The sequence below is a fragment of the Atta colombica genome, unplaced genomic scaffold (genome assembly GCF_001594045.1).
Source record: "Atta colombica isolate Treedump-2 unplaced genomic scaffold, Acol1.0 scaffold187, whole genome shotgun sequence".
Classification (NCBI taxonomy): Eukaryota; Metazoa; Arthropoda; class Insecta; order Hymenoptera; family Formicidae; genus Atta; species Atta colombica.
The window spans coordinates 186048-208078 of record NW_017259279.1 but is presented as its reverse complement, the minus strand read 5'-3'; the positions used below and the strand labels follow the sequence as shown (position 1 = coordinate 208078).

General features: G+C 32.2%; 2 protein-coding genes across 2 annotated transcripts in view; one reads left to right on the top strand and one right to left on the bottom strand.

Annotated features, from left to right (window-relative positions):
- LOC108686618 (band 3 anion transport protein) overlaps positions 1-20081 on the top strand; it is a 34242-nt gene extending 14161 nt beyond the window's left edge. Inside the window, exons 4-8 of the mRNA XM_018192024.1 lie at positions 974-1333; positions 3717-4401; positions 17401-17995; positions 18146-19253; positions 19337-20081. Of these exons, the coding sequence (XP_018047513.1) occupies positions 974-1333; positions 3717-4401; positions 17401-17995; positions 18146-19253; positions 19337-20006 (3418 nt within the window). The 3' untranslated portion in view covers positions 20007-20081. The remainder of the gene's footprint in view (positions 1-973; positions 1334-3716; positions 4402-17400; positions 17996-18145; positions 19254-19336) is intronic.
- Positions 20082-20184: 103 nt separating this feature from the next.
- The window catches only part of LOC108686620 (U6 snRNA-associated Sm-like protein LSm5), an 8062-nt gene continuing 6215 nt past the window's right edge, over positions 20185-22031 (bottom strand). The window contains exon 4 of the mRNA XM_018192027.1: positions 20185-20250. The gene's annotated coding sequence lies outside the window, so the exon portion shown is untranslated. The remainder of the gene's footprint in view (positions 20251-22031) is intronic.

Sequence of the window (22031 nt, the reverse complement as noted above, 5' to 3'; positions counted from 1 at the left end):
AATCAAGAAAAATACTTAAAAATAGTTCACATTTTTATTATACAATAACATAAAATAGCATCATTGGACATAAACTGGCAAATAAGTTGATAATATGGAATATAACCTATATAATCGCAAATAAATTGGTAATGTGTGGAATACAATCTATAACGTAACTATCTGATCACGAATAAGTTGCTGATATGGATAACTATTTCAATGATATGAAAATCTATTTCATATTTCTTTATGTTTAATATTCCACATTATCTGCATGTTATGTCGTTATATGACAAAATCTTTCCGTAGAATAAACAAGTTATAAATTGCAATTTATCTACATAATATTGTTCAAATTGTACAATATTATTAAAAAAGCATATATGTAATATAAGCATTAACAAACTTATTTTCAGTTTGTGAGAACACTTTTTAAAAAAGCTGAATCTCCTGATGCAACAAAAGTAAATAAATGTTTATCGTAAATGTACATGATGAAACATTTTATCTGATGAGCCCTTTGCTTGTTATGCCATGTTTGATAGCAATTGCAACAACTTTTAGCGATTACCGCTAGATTGCAACGTTTTGTTCAGAAAATAAGCCACTATTCCATATTCTTTGCTTTTATTCTATATCTCTTCTATATAATCAAATGCAAACAAACAATTTCATGTACATTAATAAGAAGCATGTTTAAGTTAATATTGACAAACTTTGAAACTAAAATTTAGCTTCTCATAACTCTATAAGAGAACTTTCAAACGAATGAAATTTAATTCTATGCACGTGAGAACGTTTTTACTGAAAAAACTTTATGTTTCTTCGATTATTCTTAAGAAGCATGTTTAAGTTAATATTGACAAACTTTGAAACTAAAATTTAGCTTCTCATAACTCTATAAGAGAACTTTCAAACGAATGAAATTTAATTCTATGCACGTGAGAACGTTTTTACTGAAAAAACTTTATGTTTCTTCGATTATTCTTAGTGAAGGGTCAACGGCGGAAATATCTATTGAAGAGGACCATGGCAATATCCAAGCGGAGAACGAGAAAGTCGACGAGATAAACCGTGAATTTCGATCGATCATCACAGCAGAAACCGAAACCGAAGTTGATGAAGAAACGGCGAAGGCCAAAAATGTAAGCAATAACGAAAACGAGGCGCCAATCTCAGAGAGGGCGGCTTCCAGTTTCAGTCCAATCATCGGCAGTCCGAGAGTACAATTTGAAAAAATCAAGGAAGAAGATGCATCGAGTACGCAAACAATGGAAGTGCCAACAGGTACCACTCCGAATGGCCACGAGGAAGACCGAAATCGTCGACGGCACCAGAAGCACGAACATAAGTAAGTTGAGACATAATGGCTTGTAAAGAATTCAGAAAATGAAGGGAAGAGAGGAAAAAATCACACAATTTAATTAACACATTTAGTGTTAAACAAGAATGTACCTTTTTCTTAATAAAACAATATCTTGATGAGAATACAGATCAAAATAATTATAATTTAAATATCGTGTCTGTATATATTATGTGCATAGAAATGCTGGATCATCCTCAATATATTTTAAGATGAAAGTTTAAATCTGGTGATTGCATTTCGTGTGTTACAATTTCTGCGGACTCATATTTACGCTATGAGTCGCGCAATTATGAGCACGAAACGACCAACCTTTATTTCATCCTATACCATATCATCCTAAGCGATGAACTAAATTTGCAGCGTGACAATTCCAGTACAGAACGGTACCAAGTTGATTCAAGATTTATGGGACGGGTATGAAAAAAATATACATGTATATCAGCGATTTAATTAAGTTTGACTTTATTTAGATTAGATTCCTTAATTGTTCTTACATTTCCTAAATATTAGATGTACAAGTTTGCTTCCGCCGTTTTTTCCGAAATTCGAGGTTTTATTGTAAAAAACTGGTTATACATTTATGATTCAAAGTATTGTCCATCGCTGGCCACTACTTTCTCTCTTTCGGGTAGCGTACGAATCCCGCGTCGAAAAAACTGGTCATCTTTTGAGGCTATCCACGAATTGATCCAATTTTTTACTTCTTCATAAGACCGGAAGTGCTGGTCAGCCAGGCCGTGTGCCATTGATCGAAACAAGTGATAGTCAGAAGGAGCAACGTCTGAAGAATACGGCGGGTGAGGTAGGACTTCCCATTTCAACGTTTCCAAGTATGTTTTGACTACTTTCACAACATGGGGTCGAGCATTGTCATGCTGCAAAATCACTTTATGTCTCTCGTTGTATTGCGGCCGTTTGTCTTTCAATGCTCGGCTCAAATGCATTAATTGCGTTCGATACCGATCGCCTGTGATTGTTTCAGTCGGTTTTAACAGTTCATAATACACTACGCCGAGCTGGTCCCACCAAATACAGAGCATGACCTTGGACGTCAAAATCACCGTTCTTGAAGCGTTGAAACCACTCACGACACGTTCTTTCACTAATAGCGGCCTCACCATAAGTATTTGAGAGCATTCGATGAATGCCTCAGCCGCAGATTTCTTCATATTGAAGCAAAAAATTAAAACCTCCCGCAAATGACGAGAATTTGGCTCGTAAACTGACATTTTCAATCGAGAATAACTTTATGATGCAGACACAAATCGATTAATGTTTCTATGGGGTTATGTTGACAGATGCCTAAGTTTATTGTATGACGTCTATGATCTATTTATTTCGACCATCATTTACCGCTAAAGCTATCTATAGGAAAACGGCAGAAGCAAAGTTGTACACCTAATAAAAATCTTATTATAGCTTTAAATGTAATACGAGATTGAAATAGATATTACAATAATAAAATTAGGGTCAATTAGAATTTGAAGTATGTACGTTTAATGTTAACACGATAATAAATACGTTTAATGATTGTCTCTACAAAATGGACAAATTCAATTTTTTATTACATTCATGTTCGATAGCATCTCTAATAAGTCAACGGCATCAAATGAACAGAATCAAACTTATTTAATTTTTTAGTACTCATTTTGTACTCATTTTGAAAAAAAAAGTGGGGCTATTTTTTTTTATTTTAAGCTTGATTTGATATTAAGCTAGCAGAACTACAAAAAAAAACAAAGATACAGATAAATAGAACTTAATCTAATTAAATGAGAGAAATCCTATATTCGGTCTTAAGCGGATCTTAAATAATGCTTACATACATATTTCTTGTATGAATTTATACACAGGATGAGGCATATAATTTGTTGCACATCTCAAAAAATTTAGTAAACTCTAAGTTGATAAACTCTAAATAAAAAACTATTATATACAAAAGTTGCAGACTTTAACTTAAGGGAGCCATTATATAGTGCATAAATTTTTTTTAAGTATTAATAAGTATTAATTTTTTTATAAGTATATAAGTATATTTTTTATAAGTTGTATTAAATATCTTGTAAAGTATTAATTTTTTGATAATCGTATCTTAATATTTTTATGAACAGAATAATAAGATGAATCAATTAAAAAATATATATATATAATTGCTTATTTAAAAAATTATCCACATATTTTATTAGAGAAATAATTTACACGCTACCACTTGATGTTGGTGCTTACTGGTATTTTTCCTTCATTTTTATTGTATTAGATTTATTCATCAGAGCCTATAACGTTACTTATATATTCTGATTCTCTACTCATGAATGAAATCTTATATAAAAGACTTAACTAATCAATCTATTATTGACTACTCTTCCAGACGTCACCACCACAAATCTCGTAAATACTCTCTACAAGAGGATCCGCAATGGCGAAAACGATCGGGAGCCGGTCTTCCAGATAGTTCGAATCTGCTGGCTCGACGTGTCAGTGTCCAGCCAGAAGAAGCAAGCACTTTGCAAGAACTCGACATTGATGATTTGGAGTCGCACCGTAGTGATGATCCACGTGGTATGCGCCGGCACAAAGCCGCTTACTCGACGGTGCAGATCGGCCGACGAAAGGAGGGCGGCATTTTCCATGACACCTTCAAGAAGATGTATGATCATTCGCCGCATGAGGTATTCGTCCAACTGGACGAGCTACATGGCTTGGGCGAAGAGCGTGAATGGCGAGAGACCGCCAGATGGATCAAATATGAGGAAGACGTTGAGGAGGGTGCTGACAGATGGGGTAGACCTCACGTGGCTTCTCTTAGTTTTCATTCACTACTGAATCTTCGCCGATGTCTAGAAACTGGTGTAATTCTTCTTGATCTTGAAGAAAAGGATCTGCCTGGGCTGGCTTATAGAATAGTCGAGCAAATGGTCATCGAAGAGCTTATCCTAGCCCAAGACAGACCGGTCGTGATGAGAGCACTTCTACTCAGACACAGGCATGTGCACGAACATGAACGTTTCCGTTTCGGTGGCAAGAGGAGCTATTCTAGTTACACCAGCCTTCAGGTAATTCGTAATTCCGTAACAATAATATTTTTTACATAACATGCATCATGCACACAAAAACGACCGACCTTTGATTAAAACTCGCGAAATTCGCTTCGAGTCGGAAAATTGTGTTGAAAAGTAAATAAGCACTGAAAGGTAAAGAATCATGATAATCAATTGCTCAACAGGTAACAACCGTATTTATAGGTTTCAAGATTTTGCTATATAAATTAGATTTGACAAATTCCATCTCAATTTTAGTTCCACAAACTGATGCAACCCTGGGTTTGCAACGCAGCTTGCACGTTTGGAATCATGTGACCGAAACGGAAAGTAATCGTGATGACTGTAATGAATGCTGATATATTTTATCGTGTTCGCGCATTGAGACTTAAAAATAAATCAATTTTATATGAATGCTGCAGTTTATGGAAATGTCGAAGATTACCTGCAAGGGCAGATGTATCGAACGCGATCAGTAGTGAGTAGTCGTAACGAGTATGGTAGCAGGGAATAGATTTAACAGTACTAATATTATTTCCACAGTCCATCTGGCTGGAGGAAGAAGATGCTGCGCGGGAACCTGCTGAGAACCATGTAACACAACATGTAAATCTCTCGTTTCCCGAATCAAACGCAGTTTTTTTCATTTCTGTTACTTTAGTTCTTCACTCTATTCGCTCGCACTTCTTATTTGAATTTTTATATTTTTTAAAGTCCGACTTTACAGGACAATGGGTATATTTGACGATTTTGCAAAATTTCTCTCTTAAGGGTTAATTATATGTATATCAGTTTTAAAACGTAAACAATTTATATTAATACTAAGAATATTTTTAATCTGATATCAATATTTTGTATGTTTTATAATGTGACAAAGTTAACATTTGTTATCGTTAGTTCTAATAGAAAGATAAATATATAGTAATACAGAACATTGATTAGACCCGGTAAAAAAATTTATATATACAGGATGTTCCGAATTTAAATAGACAAACTTCAAGAGTGTGTAAGGGATCGATAAATTAAGAAAAAAAATCCTTTAGAGATATACTCGTTTTTGCTTCATTTTGGAGAAAATCACAAAAGAAGATAAAACATAGTTTTTGTACTTATTTATTACTTATTCACGTTTATTTATTCACATTGTCACTTGCTTAATGTAAATATCGTTTAAAATATTGGCCTCTTACATTGCATCTTATACAATCACGTGTTGCAACCAAACTCTGATCTGGTACACGTAATGACTCGCCAATCTGGCTGGCACCCTTCTGCCTGAAAATCGGCGCACATACTCTCGCATTGCTTCTGAAGCATAAGTCTTCGCACTCTCTTACGAGCTGCGCACAATCAAGGAATAGGAACAAGAATAGAGAATAAAAAAATTCAATTTTTAGAAACTGTATTCCACAGTGCATAATTTCTGATTAGTTGAAATTTTTGTTCTCTGTTCTCTGTTCCTTTGAGTAAGGAGCCCCTTACAAAAAAACAAAAATTATACAAAAATAACGTTTCACTTTAAAAATAATAATATTCCGAAAAATACATTTTTTTACGATTTTCTCCAAAATGAAGTAAAAACGAGCATATTTCTAAAAAACTTTTTTTCTTAGTTTATTGGTTGCCTACACGCTTCTGAAGTTTGGCCATTATTCGGAATTACATACATGTATATATACAGAAGAATGTTCCAATGTAACTTTGACACTGAGATATCTCAAAAATTATAAAAGATAGGGAAAAATGTTTCAGACAAAAGTTGTAGACAAGTTGTAGGGTCTAAAAAAATTTATTTACTTAGGTTTTTAAAGATCATATCCGTTTGACATTGGCGTTGCGAAGGTCAGGACAAAGTCATTTTGAATTTTTTAAATAGAATTCTTTAGATTTTATTGCATATTGTTATAACTCTTCCTGAAATCTTTCCAAAATACTATAATTTAATTCACTTTGGATCAGCCGTTTTGAAGTTATCGAGATTTATATGATAGCCAAGGGAAGATCGGTAGTTGACCTAGTGAAAGCAAGCTCGAGGGATCCGACCAATGAAAGCAAGATCGGAGAATTAAGGAATTACTTGGTCTTAATTATCATTAGGTATCATTCTCGGAATTAAATATTCAAAGTATGTTATTTCCCAAGTTATTATTTCACAAGCACAACAGTAGTCTACGTCTAAAGTTTCATAGGACTCCTCTAAGTATTTACAGCATTATCATTTGATAAGACTCTTCTGATTCTTTCCGTCATATCTAGTCTCGTGATTCGTGCTTCCTGATACACAGCATCTTTCATATATCCCCATAAATAGTAATCAAGAGGATTCAAGAGAATCGGTAATCTTCAGGGAAGCCACAAGAATTATCCTCCCTGACATATCCAATGATTTAGATATTGCTCATCTAAGAAAATTCAAACATCTCGAGAGTAATGTATTGGAGCACTATCCTGTTGAAACCAAAATCTTTGGCGGACATCCAGTGGAATGTCCTGAAGATATCCTGATAAATAGATTTTAGAGAAAATCTAAGTAAATTGCATCATTAATTGTACGTTCAAGAAAATACGGCTCAATAATTTGATCATTACATATGCCAATTCAAACGTAAAAATTCTACTGGTTATCTACGATACTGGTTGATTACCTGTTTATATCATTAAGGATTTACTGGTGAGCAGTAATGACTATTGTATCTATTGAGATTGTCATTGCTATGGAATGTAGCTTCGTCACTGAAACAGACATTTCAAAAGAAATTTGGATTCTCTCTTTGGATTTCAATGCATCGAGTGCCCATCTACAAAATTGAAATCTCTCAGTCTGCAATCATTTTTGCTCAATTCTTGTATCAAGTTGATGTAATAAGGATGATATTGTATGGATTATAACATTCAATGAATCGTAGATCGAGAAATTCCTAATTCATATTCTATTTATCAAGTCCACACTGACGTGTGGATTGAACCTAACCTAACCTAACCAAAATTGCGAGGAGTTTAGGATTATTATTGTTTAGAAACCTGTTTGTCTCTGGCTATGTAATATATTTCTGCGAGCTGTTTTTTCAATATTTATCACTTACTGAGCACTCGGATGGCGACGATTAGGCTATAGCTAGCATAACAACGGGAAACATCTGTAATTCCTGTTGCATTCGCCAAGCAGAATATCTACTATTTGATGTACAATTCGTCCTTCCTTAAGTACAAGAAATCAGAATCTGAATTCGTTAATAAAAAACTAAAAAACTTTTTCACTGCAGCTTCTTTCTCAGTAGAATTAACATAACTGACGTAGCTAATTAACGTTGTGAAGAACTTTGTTTTTGGGGATATTTTTTTGTATGTATAACTATACATGTAATACATAGAATTCTAAAAATTTTTATTTTATATGACACGAATAAAGTTCATCATTTTTTTTCTTATTTCTAAGATATGCGATGGATTTATACCTAATAAAGTATGATTATATGAGCTGATTTAGATCGAAAGAGAAATCGTAATAGAAACGTGCAAAGAGTTCATCTACTTAAGCAACTCAACAAGTTCTTTCGCCATAGCAACGGAATACCGTGTACACGTGATATTTGTCGCTGACAATACATACGTATGTAATGAAGGTAATCGAAATTTTAATCGCGATTGTTAAAGACGACGGGATTGCTTATATCGAATAAACACAATAAATCTCGATAACTTCAAAACGACTCAAAGTGAATTAAATTATAGTGTTTTGGAAAGATCTCAGGAAGGGCTATAATAATATATAATAAAATCTACGAGGGGATCTGTTTAAAAAATTTAAAATAATTTCGTCCTGATCTTAGCAATGCTATCCAACATCAAACTGATATGATCAGTAAATAAACCTTTTTAAACTATTTTCGTCTGAAATATTATTCCGTATCTTATAATTTTCGAAATATTTCGGTGTTGAAGTTAAAATAAGACTTGTATATATGTAGAGTGGTCCACGTAAAGTGTTACAAGTTATTATCTCTGAAAGTGTCAAATGAAAAATATGTTTAAACAAAAATTTTGTCACTTTGAGGAGAATTTGAGGTGGAATTAAAGTGAAATCACACGGTGCGGAATAGGACTGTGGAATAGAGAATGCGTTATTGAAGCAATTAGCGTTATTTCGCATTTGATATTGCGGAAATAGAGAGTGCGTCATTGTATCCTAAATCGTAAAGTCATCTAAACAGTGTTCTTATAATAAAACATCTATTTGAAAGGTTAAAATAATTTGATTGATATTGATGATTGATATAGTAGAATCGCATAATTTGAGATGATAAAATCTGCGTAAATATAGAAATCAAAATCAAAAAACAATGATGCATTCCGTGTGATTTCAGCCTTGTTCACATGATGCGGAAAAATGATAGTAAATGCGTTATAGCAATTCAAAAAATTGTTATGAGGTTGTAAATATTAATTATAAAATATTAAATACTATAATAGTAAATTGTTTTTATTTGATAAATTATATTTCATTTTAATAAGCAAATTATTAACATAAAGTTAATAGTGTTCAAATTCATCCTGGATGCATCTTTGACGTATCATGTAAATATAGCACACAAAACTTGCGTAAATAAAAAGTGCGGAATAGCGCTGATTGGTTGTTTCAATGATGCATTCTCTATTTCGCAGTCCTATTCCGATATTATTGTGTGATTTCATTCTTATTGATTTGACCTTGGCAGTGTCAAGATAGATTAGTTTGAATTCTTTTAATGGGACTCCTCATTTTTCATATTCTTATAATACATCTCGAGAGTTCTTCAAAATGCTATAATAAAATACTTTTTTATAAAATACTTTTCGAATTATAAAGCCTGAAAGTTATTCCGGCAATATTTCCGGCATTAATATTACTCAAAATGTCTAAACGACAGTTAAAAGCTCTTGAATGTTGTTCAAGGTCATGCTCTTAATAACATTTGCTAAGATCAAATCATTGGATTATTTTTTTTATTTTACTTTTATGTAAAAATGAATTTTTAGTGCAAAAATAAAAATAAGAGGAATAATCTCCAATGACCTTGATCTTAACAAATGTTATCCAGGACATAATCCTGAACAACATTCAAAAGATTTTAGCCGTCGGTCGGACACTTTGCGTAATGTTAATGCCGATTAACTTTCAAGCCTTATAACTCAAAAAGTACTTAACGAAAAATAACTTTATTATATATTTTGAAAAGCTTAACCCCCAGCTATTAGATTCTGGTATAAAAAATAGAATGTCCAATTTAAAAAAAATCGATTTGATCTTGATCTGGTGACACCACCCAAGGTCAAACTGATAAGATCTGTAAATAGATCTTTTTACACCTTTACAACTTTTGTTGTAAAGATTTCTTTCAAAAAACATTTCTTTCAAAAATATCATCCTCCCGACTGATCATCTGATCTCCTTTTATTAGCCCTCAATTATATGAGTGAATCATTTGAACCCAGGTGAAAATTTTAGTCTGCTGTTATTTTTGTACAATTAATATTGCAAAATTAAAGTGAGGGAATAAAAAATCTTTCTCGATCACCGTGATGCAATTGTTTCATCATTGTCTTGATGCTAATTGTGATGCAATAAAAGTTTAGCTTGGCTGACTTGGATCCGTCAAATGTAAATTCAAGATTTTTGCCGAAAGTGAAATTTGTTTTTAGTAGTTTCTTTATAAGTACCTCTCTAATAAGTGTTTCTTTATTAGTGCTATATTCAAATATGTATATAATATGTTATGTTGTCTTCTTATAATTAAAATATATATTTATTGTCAAGAAAAGCATTTTTGCGAGACAGGCGTCTTGATGAAACAATCGCTCTATTTTCTCGGAGTTATAAAATCGTGAATAAATAATGTTATATGTCGAAATCATTATATATTTATAAAATATGTTCATTACATTTTTTTTTTTTAAAGAAAATACTCGACATATCTCCGATATCATTTTTCCGAGCGTATAAAAGTGTCTCCACTTCAGTTGTGCAAATAATATACTTTTTGGAATGAATCAATGACTATATTTATACTATGCATTTAGGCTGCGGCCTATACAATAGGTACAGGCAATCTTGTAAGTTAAAAACATCTATCGTATAGATCGCGGAATAAGCGTACAGTATAAACATAATCAATATAACGTTTTTTTTTTCTTAAAGTTTTTTTTCTCTTTTCAAAACATTACTTATTTTTATTTGTATCTTTTTTATCATTATATTTTTATCATTATAAAGATGATTTTTTGGAAAAAAAACTGATTATTGCACTTTTCTCTCAAATCTTTAATATTTTTTGATTAATTTTTCAATTATTATCAATTTTTAATTAATTTTTTCAATTATTATCAAAATCTTTTTATGTTTTAATATTTCGGTTCTAACATTATGGCATTTCATTAAAAAAAAATTTTTTTCCATTGAAGTTTGTGATAATTATAGAGCCAGTCATAAATGCCGTGGATGACCCAAACGTGTAAATTAAGACTAAATGAGACATGTAGTTGAGGGTTAAATATTAAGTTATAAACAAATAAAGATCGAGGTCGAATAAATCGTTTCGTCATTATCATATTCTGGTTTAGTTAACAAATATAGTGTATAATTTCGTTTTCGATCTCTTTTTCTTACGTATTAATTTATAAACAGAGATCGATGACGAATAAATCACTTTTCATTATCATTTCCTAGCTTAGTTAACAGATACCAGCGTGTAATTTCATTTCCATCCAATCTCCTTTTATTAAATATTAAGTTATAAATAAATGAAAATCTCGAAGTCGAATCATTTTATCATTATCATCTTCTGACTTAGTTAACAAATATAGTGTATAATTTCGTTTTTGTTCGATCTCCTTTTGTTAAATATTAAGTTATAAACAAATGGAGATCGAGGTCGAATATATTGTTTTGTCATTATCATTTCCTAGCTTAGTTAACAAATACCAGTGTATAATTTCATTTACATTCGATCTCCATTTATTAAATATTAATTATAAACAAATAGAGATCGATGAATAAATTGCTTTTTCATTATCATTTCCTAGCTGAGTTATTAACATATACCAGCGTATAATTTCATGTACCGCTGGCGCTTCTTGCATCAATACGCTAATGCACTTTCGCGCCAAAAAGTATTCAACAATATATTCTGGCTAAACGACTAGCGCACTCTCGCGCCAAAACATTCAACAGTACATCTGGCTGGTCAAAGAACATAATCGTAATAGCGACAACGTATTTAAAAAATTTCATATTGGGACTTTGCGTCGCAATATCTCCGCTCGTAGGACACATAGAAAAAATTAAAGCACTTTTATTACACAATTCGAGGAAGCTATCAATTGAACATATAGAACTTGATTGATTTAGCCGTTATTGAAATCCGTTGATCTCGATTTTCTGTAACTTGTTTTCTCGTATAAAGAAACACGATAGTGTCTAAAGCCTATTCTATATGTGCTTTTTATTTGCTGTTTCTTGCTTTTTATTTTTTTACATCTTTTTTTTTGCTTTTTCCGATTTTTCGTTTTATGTCGCTCGAGATAAAAATTAATAAACTTCGGAAGAAATAACAAACACGTAGCAAAAAATACAATTATCGATAAAACAATTGCAAAGGAGAAAAAAGCAAGAGGTAAAAAGCAAAAAAACAGGAAACAAAGGGCACAATGTAGAATAGGCTTTAGCGCCGCCGAAACACCATCGTTTCCTGATTTTAGACAAAACTTTTATGATTTTTTAATATATTTTATATCTGTGTATTTAGATTCTTCAAAAATCTAATATTTTGAATCCTTCCCATTAATTTTGAGAGATTGTTTCACGCCTTAAATTTGGGATTGAGTCGATACGAAAAGATAATATCTCTTAGATTTTTGTATTTAACAATATATTTCAAGGAGAATTGAATCGGTTCTGGGTAATTGTGACACTTTGTCAATGGAAAAAAAAAAAATAATTCCAACACATGCATATGCACGCACGCAGAACAAACAAACAAACAATAATCCTTGCATATTTCCCAAATCGTCCAAAATGCATAAATTCATATACAGGATGTTCTTTAAGTACATTGCCATATTCAAAAAAGTAATTTCTGCAATTTATTTTAAGTAAAAAAGTTCATATAAACATGTGTCTTAAATGACTTAGTTTCCGAAATGCAAGGTGTTTGAAAAAAAATTTTTTTAATGTGTAGCTTCCTTTAATTCTGATTGTCCTAATTGTCACAGGCCTTCCAAGAGCAATAGACAAAAGAATTCCCTTCACGAAAGAATATCCTTTATTTTTTTCGAAGATAGCGGTGAATATTCACAAATTTTTAACGACATGGTAAATTGCGTTGAGAATATCTGTATAAATATACCTTGCTTCACGTAAATTATTATTTGCACAACCATACACATAAAGCATACCTGCTATTTCAAAATTTGTAAATTTAGGCATGATGAAATCGATTTGATGGATTGAAACAATTCGGAAAACGTATATAAGTTAATTAATCCGCAGCAACATCAAAAGTCTTTTTGTGACATTATCACTTTGTCTACGGTCGTGCAAATAATTCACATGAAGCAATTAGGTATATTTATGCAAAAAGAAATCCTTAACAATTTACCATGTCGTCAAACATTGCGAATATTCACCTCTATTTAAAAACTAGATCAAATAGGATATATTTATATGAACTTTTTTATATTAAATAAAGCAAAGAATTATGAATATGTACTTAAGGAAGGAAATGTACTTAAGGAAGACCCTCTGTATAAATCGCCAAGATTATATAAACCAATAGATTATATAAACATGTATAAAAATGTATACGATTATTATATGTATTTATACTATGAATACATTTAAAAATGTGTAATTATATATGAGATAGATTTATATATAATCGTGTATAATTTTTTTTATGTATAATTACATAAAAAATTATACATAATTATATATATTTTTATACAATTTTATATTTTATATGAAGTTGACTATTATATGTATATGAAAAATTTTTTACCGGGGAATAGTGTGAATTAACAATGCTCAGCTTAAGGTACATATTAATTGTTTAATTTTAATGTAACTTTAGCCTTTATATAATTTTTTAGTCTTAACATTGAACCTAGTAAAAGGCTTATTTAAATGGAATAAATTTTTGCTTCATGTTCTTCAATTATTTCCATAATAAATAAATGCCACAATTTTTACTTTGTAATATAAATAGAACAATCGCAACGCATTCCCATAGCTTGCAGTTTTTTCATTGCATTGTGTCTTCATGATGCTTTCTTAGCACGACTAGTCTCACCTGGGTTAAATGGAATCTAGAAATATTCGTGTAGTACTATTTGTCGGTGGTTGTGACTATAAAATGCTTGTGATCGTATGTCGCACTCATCCATTAGATTTTATTCTCTATAATTTTATATTCTTTTTCGCCTAATTTTCTTTTATTATTATAGAACAAATCAGAAGATATGATGTGTCTTTCGCATTAATATACGAATGAACTATTTCAATCTCATAAACATCAATCTCATAAACATCAGGGTTGTCACAGAAAAATCGGGAAAACCGAGAAAAGCTAAAAAAATTAACAACATTTATAAAATCATGTAAAAATTCTTTCCCGCGAGACGCAAAAAATAATATAGTATATAAAATAGTATATAAAATTGCATGTAATAATTGTGTGAGGCGACATATGTCGGTCAAATTGAAAGACAATTTAAAACCAGAATCTCAGAAAGCATATAAAACGGAATACGTCCATTTGGTCATACCCGATTATAGAATGCAGGAGGAATGGGAATTCCTCATGAATTCAAATGGGAAAACGTTTTTTATTTTAGATGAAAAATCTTGACTCGTCAGTAATGGATAGCTGTAGAATGAAGAGTCGTAAATTATACATCTTTATTTTAATTTTTGTAATTAAGACTTTTGAACAGTGAATCTATACATCTTTATTTTGAGCATTTGAATAAGATCTATCATTAATTTATTACATTTTATCCTTAGAACATGTATTACTGAAAACAGAATTGAGCGCTGAAGTCAACAATTGTGCAAGAGAGAAAGCTATAGAATCGCAGTTGACACACTGTAAATGCGCATGTGCTACTCAACTCGTTTGCCCATGTTCCATTTCGTTCGTATGTTTGTAGCCATATATTTGTGCCAAAGTAAAAAATGAATTTAGCGTAATAAAAAATAAATTTGCTTTACAAATATTGTATAGTGTGTGGTAATCGTAATAATAATAAATTCGGTTTCTTATTATACTTCATTAAGTTAATGTATGAAATATTTTATGAATGCATCAATTACGTGATAACATGTAGATTATGTTCACATATATTATTGATATATATTTCATATTTATTTCATTTTTTTTGAAAAGTTTTTCCAAAAATAAATAACTTTGTGAAAATGGCTGCAGTTTTATGGAATTGATAAGGATATTCAGATCAATTTTACTTTAACCTCACATTTCATTCTTATATTAAAGTTCATTTTAACACTATTGTATTTATCCTGGTGGAAAAATTTCAACATTTCAGAGAAATTTCAGTGATTTTTCAGCAATATATATTAGCTGAAAACTTTCAGTGAAATTTTAGTAAATTTTCAGCAATTTCATTGAAATGTTTCAAAATGAGGAATAATTTTAGCGAAATTTTTTTATCAGGGATATTAAATGTAATAGATTAAGGACTGATTGTTCTATCTTTTGGTAAATTTTATCTGCGAGGTAAATCTGGTAATTCGCACATGTGATTGGGTAATTTTGCTACTTACCCAACAGGTAAAATTTACCAAAAAGTGGAACAATCGGACCTAAGTTTTATTACCATTTTGTCTAAAATATATAATCTAAAACTAAGCTTCTGAACTAACAGCCAATACAAACAAAAAACTTAAGCATTAAAACATAAGCGAATTGATCAATCCAATCATAGTAGAGTGCTTAAGACTATAATATAAACAGTAGTCAATCCACATGTTGATTTCCTTACTGCTTATGTCTTACTGCCTTAAGTTTTTTTGTATGTCATCGCCTTAACATTGATAAAACAACAATACTATATAAGAAACGCTAAAACAACTGTATAATTCACACAGACAACAATACTGATGCATGCACATTGCGAACATTTAGGACCCTCTTTTTTTTTTCTCGCGCACATGTCTTCGCGTTTTATATGGATAGCATAGGCAATTTCAATTTCTTTCATAATATATGTTCTAAAGTTACACTAATGCACAATACTTACATGAGGTATTGTATAATAACATCTCTAATGCTTATGATTAACTTTCATCACAATTGTAACTGTTACAGTTATTCCCCCCATTTATATTTATTTCATAAAAGTAGCATTTCAATTTTCATCCGGTCGATTAACTTTCGAGAAAGACTATATAGCGTTCCAAGGTAACTTTCTAATTGTTCAAGAATTAAGAAACAACCGAAAGACGCAAGTAACGCATTGTATATCAACGGAAAATTAATAATGTAAAATATTTACTATCGTTGTTGGATTCTCTCTGAAAAAGGCTCTCTGAAAACAAGCTGAAACATGTAAAATGTAACATATATAACCGAATATAATTCAATTATTAAATTTAATAATTCGATTATTAAATAAGAAATTGTTTATTGTGCATTATTTATCGCTCTTGACTCATATGCCCCCTTTATTGTTCGTAATTTAGAAAAATTAAAATTGGCCGTTGAAAATCAGAAAAAGGGAAAAGGGAAAAATATAAGTCTAGAATTTTTTTGGACTTTGCTCACAATTTTCTTAACTGCTCTTTTATTCCAAATAACTTATAATATTTTAAATATTATACAGAGTGTTCCAGACACCCGTTTTATTTCTACACCCCTTTTATTTCTATAGGCTAATTAAATATATGTTCAGGTAATAGTTTTAGGGTTTAAAAAGATCTTTTTACTAATCTTATCAGTTTGACTTTGAGAAGCTAAACCTCTTTTTTTTTCATTTTTAGTGTAAAAATGAAAATAAAAGGAACAATTTCCGAAAGTCTTGATCTTAATATATGATGTCAAAATCATGTTCCTGAACAATATTTAAAAAAGTTTTAATCATCAATCGAATACCTTAAATAATGTTAATTTCAGTACTGTAATTTTCAAGTCTTCAAAAAATATTTAATGAAAAAATATTTTGTCATATGTTTTGAAAGCTCTCGAGATAAGCTACAAGAACTTGCAATAAAAAGGGATTCCGATTTGAAGAAATCGATGTGACCTTGATCTGATCTTGGCAATGCCATCCAAAGTCAAATTGATAAAATCAATAAATAGAGCTTTTTAAATCTTAAAATTATTATCTGAACATATTTTATATGCGTGCGCGTGCGTGTGTGTTAAAACTTACTTATTTTATATTAGTTATGGAAAACTCTATTTTCATTTAGAAAATCTGAAATAATCAAGGAATTTCAAAATTCACTTTCTGTGACAGCCTTGATCAATCTTTATTTATAGCATATTTTTTTAATACAATCTTGCAAATGTCCATGAGTATAGCGATTTTTTCTTACTTCCTAATTATAATTATTTCTATCACAAGCGTACTTTTTTATCATGAGATATTCACTTCAATTAATATCTTTCATAAACGTGTAGTATTTAAGCTAAAAATTGTTGGGAGTAATTACACTCCTCTCTAGTATTATATAGTATATTATCATTCTCTAATTATAAATAAACTTAAAAAAATCAATCATTGCTTTTTTTTATAAATTCACATTATTATTAAACATTCTTCTTTCTAAATTAAACAATATCATGAAATTAGATAGACAAACAGATTAGTTCATCATTACTCAATGATATAAGTTGTTCTGATTTCAAGATATTGAGAAATAACTGATTGAATTTTCTTTTTGAAGACTTATGTAATCCTTCTTTGGCGGAAATAAAAAGTTCTTAGATTATTCTATAAAAATTTCGAAACATCCAACAGAATCTACACGATGCGAAGCCGAAGATCGTATCATCGAACTTGGCGCTCGACAGCAATCATACAATGGTCGATATCAAGGAAGAGTTAACGTACATGAGCAGTAACGAAGACTTAAAGAAAGGTCACAATGATTACATCCTCAAAAGAATCCCAGCTGGTGCTGAGGCAACAGTCGTACTTGTCGGTGCTGTCGACTTTTTGGATCAGCCAACGATAGCCTTTGTACGATTAGCCGAAGGTGTACTTATGCCGTCCATTACGGAGGTCACAATACCGGTCAGATTTATGTTTACCTTATTAGGACCGAGAAATGCGGACCTGGACTATCACGAAATTGGCCGGTCCATCTCTACTCTGATGGCAAACACGACATTCCACAAAGTCGCTTATAAAGCCAACGAGAGACGAGAGTTGCTTTCAGCTATTAATGAGTTTCTAGATGATTCAATTGTATTGCCACCTGGCAATTGGGAAAGACAAGCTTTGCTACCGTTCGATGAGCTTAAAGCGAAGAGTGAGGCTATCAGGAAACGAAAGGCGAAGGCGCTCGAAGAGAAAAGCAAACCGGAACAAGATGAGGCAGCCGCAAAAAAAGGTAATTTCTCCAACGACAAACAAGAATTTAAAATTCGATAAAAAAAATATCTTGATAATTGAATATTTGTTTTTCAATTCTTACTTATCGATCTCGTTCTTTCATTTTTAGTTAATTATTATCGCCTATAATGTAATATATGTATAACAGCTCTTCTCGCCGGCGAAGAGGAAAAGAAATCATCAGAAGACGATTATGATCCATTGCGACGTACCAAACGACCATTCGGTGGCCTCATCAATGACATTAAGCGTCGTTACCCTTTCTATTTATCCGATTTTAAGGATGGTTTGAGCTCATCTTGTGTCGCGGCAGCTATCTTCATGTATTTCGCCGCGTTGTGCGGCGCCATCACATTCGGCGGCCTGATGAGCGATAAGACACAAAACGTAATAGGCATTTCCGAGACTCTTATTTCCGGTTCGTGGACGGGCGTGATAATGGCATTGTTCGGCACTCAACCGCTTTTGATTATCGGCACTACTGGTCCGCTGTTGCTCTTTGACGAGAGCTTATACAATTTCTGCTTGGCGAACGAGCTTGAGTTTCTCACCGTACGGGTATATGTTGGCGCCTGGATGGGTATCATCGCCCTGGCAATCGCATGTATCGAAGGTTCCGTTCTCGTGCGACTCTTCACGCGCTTCACCGAGGAGATCTTTACTGGATTGATTTCTATCATTTATATCGTTGAAACATTTATGAAGCTTTACAACTACTTCGTGCGCAATCCTCTTCTTCACGAATACAGCTTTGGGCCGGACACCAACAATATAACTTATCCGCTCTACGTTGCTGAAATGAAGGTTACTCGATGGCCATGGAATGGAACTGAAGAAACTCTACGCTTGGAAAACGTTCGCGAACTTCTACCGAATCATGATAGAATTAGGCTACCAATTAATCAACCCAATACAGCTTTAATGTGTACTATCCTTTGTCTGGGCACTTTCCTGGGTGCCTACTACTTGAGAATCTTTCGCAACAGCCATTACTTAGGCCGTAGTGCTCGAAGAGCCTTCGGAGATTTCGGCGTGCCTATTAGCATTGTCGTTTTTGTTTTGATCGACTATCTACTTATGGTAAAGACGGAAAAGTTGCTGGTACCCGAAGGACTCTCCCCAACTATGCCCAATAGAAATTGGTTCGTATCTCCTATCGGATATGAAAAACCTATACCGCTTTGGATGGCTTTAGCTTGCGCGGTGCCAGCTTTGCTGGTTTACATCTTGGTCTTTATGGAGACTCAAATATCGGAGTAAGTTTAAATTTAATTACATTAAACCGCTTGCTTAATTATCAAATATATTTGCGTTTTCTGATTAATCGTTCATTTTGTAGATTGATTATCGATAAAAAGGAGCGAAAATTGCGAAAGGGCAATGGCTATCATATGGACATCGTGGTAGTGTGCTTGATGAATATAGGATGTGGACTGATGGGTGCACCTTGGTGCTCCGCTGCGTCGGTGCGCTCCCTCACTCACGTATCCGCTCTAACCGTGATGTCTCGCACTCATGCGCCTGGTGACAAGCCGCATATTGTTGAAGTGAAAGAGCAAAGAGTAAGCGCCCTTCTGGTCGCGATACTTATAGGCGTGAGTGTGTTGATGGCACCATTGTTGCGGCGGGTACCGATGTCCGTTCTTCTTGGTGTGTTTCTCTATATGGGAATTTCATCAATGAATGGCGTGCAGCTATTTGACCGCGTCAAACTGTTTTTCATGCCAGTCAAGCATCATGGCACGGCAAATTACGTACGCCGTGTGCAAACCTATAAGATGCACATTTTCACCCTCATACAAATCTTGTGCTTAACTGTATTGTGGATTGTCAAAAGTACCAGAGCCGCTCTGGCCTTACCCTTCTTCCTTATTCTGATGATACCATTGCGCGCTCAGATGAGCCATTTCTTCACCACTGCGGAGCTACGTGCTCTCGATAGTAAAGGATCCGAACACGATGTTGAGGATGAGCTCGATTTTTACGAAGAAGCTCCTCTACCTGGTTAGACTGTGCCTTAATCGATTATCCAATACCACATCTCTCTTTCCTCCCCTCTCCCCTTCTTCCTCTCCTCTTCCTTCCTCCTCCCTCAATCTCTTTCTCTCTCAATTCATGTACTTCCAAAATTATCTATCGTTATTTATTTCACATTTCTCAAAGTCCTTATACCACTAATTCATAAATACAGAGTTTCTATTATTTTTATCAAATTGGAATTGGGTGACGTCCGTTAATAGAGTCCATAAGTAGCTGAAAGCAATGTCATATATACATCGGGTGTTTTAGATTACCCGTACACTCTTTTCATCTTCGTAGAATAAATTGTAAAAGTGTTCAGACAAAAATTGTGAAGTTTAAAAAGATTTATTTACTGATCTTGTTAGTTTGACCTTAGGTGGCGTCGCCAAGGTCAGGTCAAGGTGACGTCGATTTTCTTTAATAAAACACCCAACTTTTTATTTCAGTAACTAATAGCCGCTTTCAAGAACTTTTTAAAACATTATAATGAAGTCATTTTTCATTGAATACTTTTTGAATTATAGAGCTCGAAAATTACAGTATATTAACATTTGTTATTCAGATTAAAGTCGTTGGAGGTTGCATCTCTTATTTTGATTTTTGCACTAAGAATTCATTTTTACATAAAAATGAAAATAAGAGATACAATCTTTAATGACTTCGATCTTGACAAATATTATTCAGATCATGATCCTGAACAATATTCAAGAGATAACCGTCGATCGGACATCTTGCGTAAAGTCACTATGTAGACTATATATTAGACTATATATTAGAGAATAAGATAGAGATTAAGATTGACGTTCAATCAAGGTGAGAATAGAGTAGACCGAGATTGAAATTCCAGATTGAAATATAGGGCTCCGTCTATTTTTCCAATCTTCAATCTCAATCTCACCAAATGTATGTATGTGTGTATACAAAATAATAAGTTATAAAGGATTATAAGAAGTACAATCACAGTATAATTAAAACGTGTGAATGCAATTAAAATGCGTATTCAATATTTTGTTATGTATGATTCTAGCTATCCGATATTCTTACTAATCTCAATCTTAATCTCAATCTCAATTTCCAATGCCTAGTCTGATCACTTAATGCTAATGCTAATGCCTGCGGTACTGTAACTTTCGAGTCCTATAACTCGAAAAGTACTTCATGAAAAATAACTTTATTATAGTGTTTTGAAAAGCTCTCGAGGTAAGCTATAAGAATATACAATGAAAAATGGGGAGTTCCATTCAAAAAATTCATGACCTTAACATGACCTTGACAACGCTAAGATCAAACTAATAAGATCAGATAAATAAATCTTTTGAAACTCCACAACTTTTGTCTGAATACTTTTACGATTGGATCTTATCCTGTGAAAATAAAAAGATATACGGGTGGTCTGAAACATGTATATAATACAAGTAAAGACATAAAGACAAGATATGACATATCTATATGTATGTATACAATATATGTATATATACATGTATGTATGTGTATACACTCGTCGACAAAATTATCACATAGGTAAATTTATACCAAAATTTTGCATAAATTCAAATAAGCGTAATTTCCCGAAAAATAATTGCATTTAAAAGTTTTTTTCATTTTCAAGGATAAAATCTGTATTTTACGAAGCTTTTAATAGATTTTGAATCTATCCTTACCCCTATCTAGTGTCTTTTAAAAAATAAGGATGTGTTTGATCTTAAGAAATTTATATAGTTTGACGCACTCTACGGAATGAAGTAAATTTTTTTTCGCAAATTTCGTGATAAACTGTCGTAGAATATGAACTTTTCTCTTACAAATTAAAAAAAAAATTAAGCTTTATGTGTCAAATTACCTAAATTTTTCTTAAGATAAAACACATCCTTATTTTTGAAAAGATGTTAGGTAAGGATAAGGATAGATTTAAAATCCATTAACAGCTTGTTAAATTCGGAGTTTATTCTTGAGAATAAAAAAAAAACAAATGCGACAATTCTTTGCGGAGTTACGCTTATCTGAATTTATGT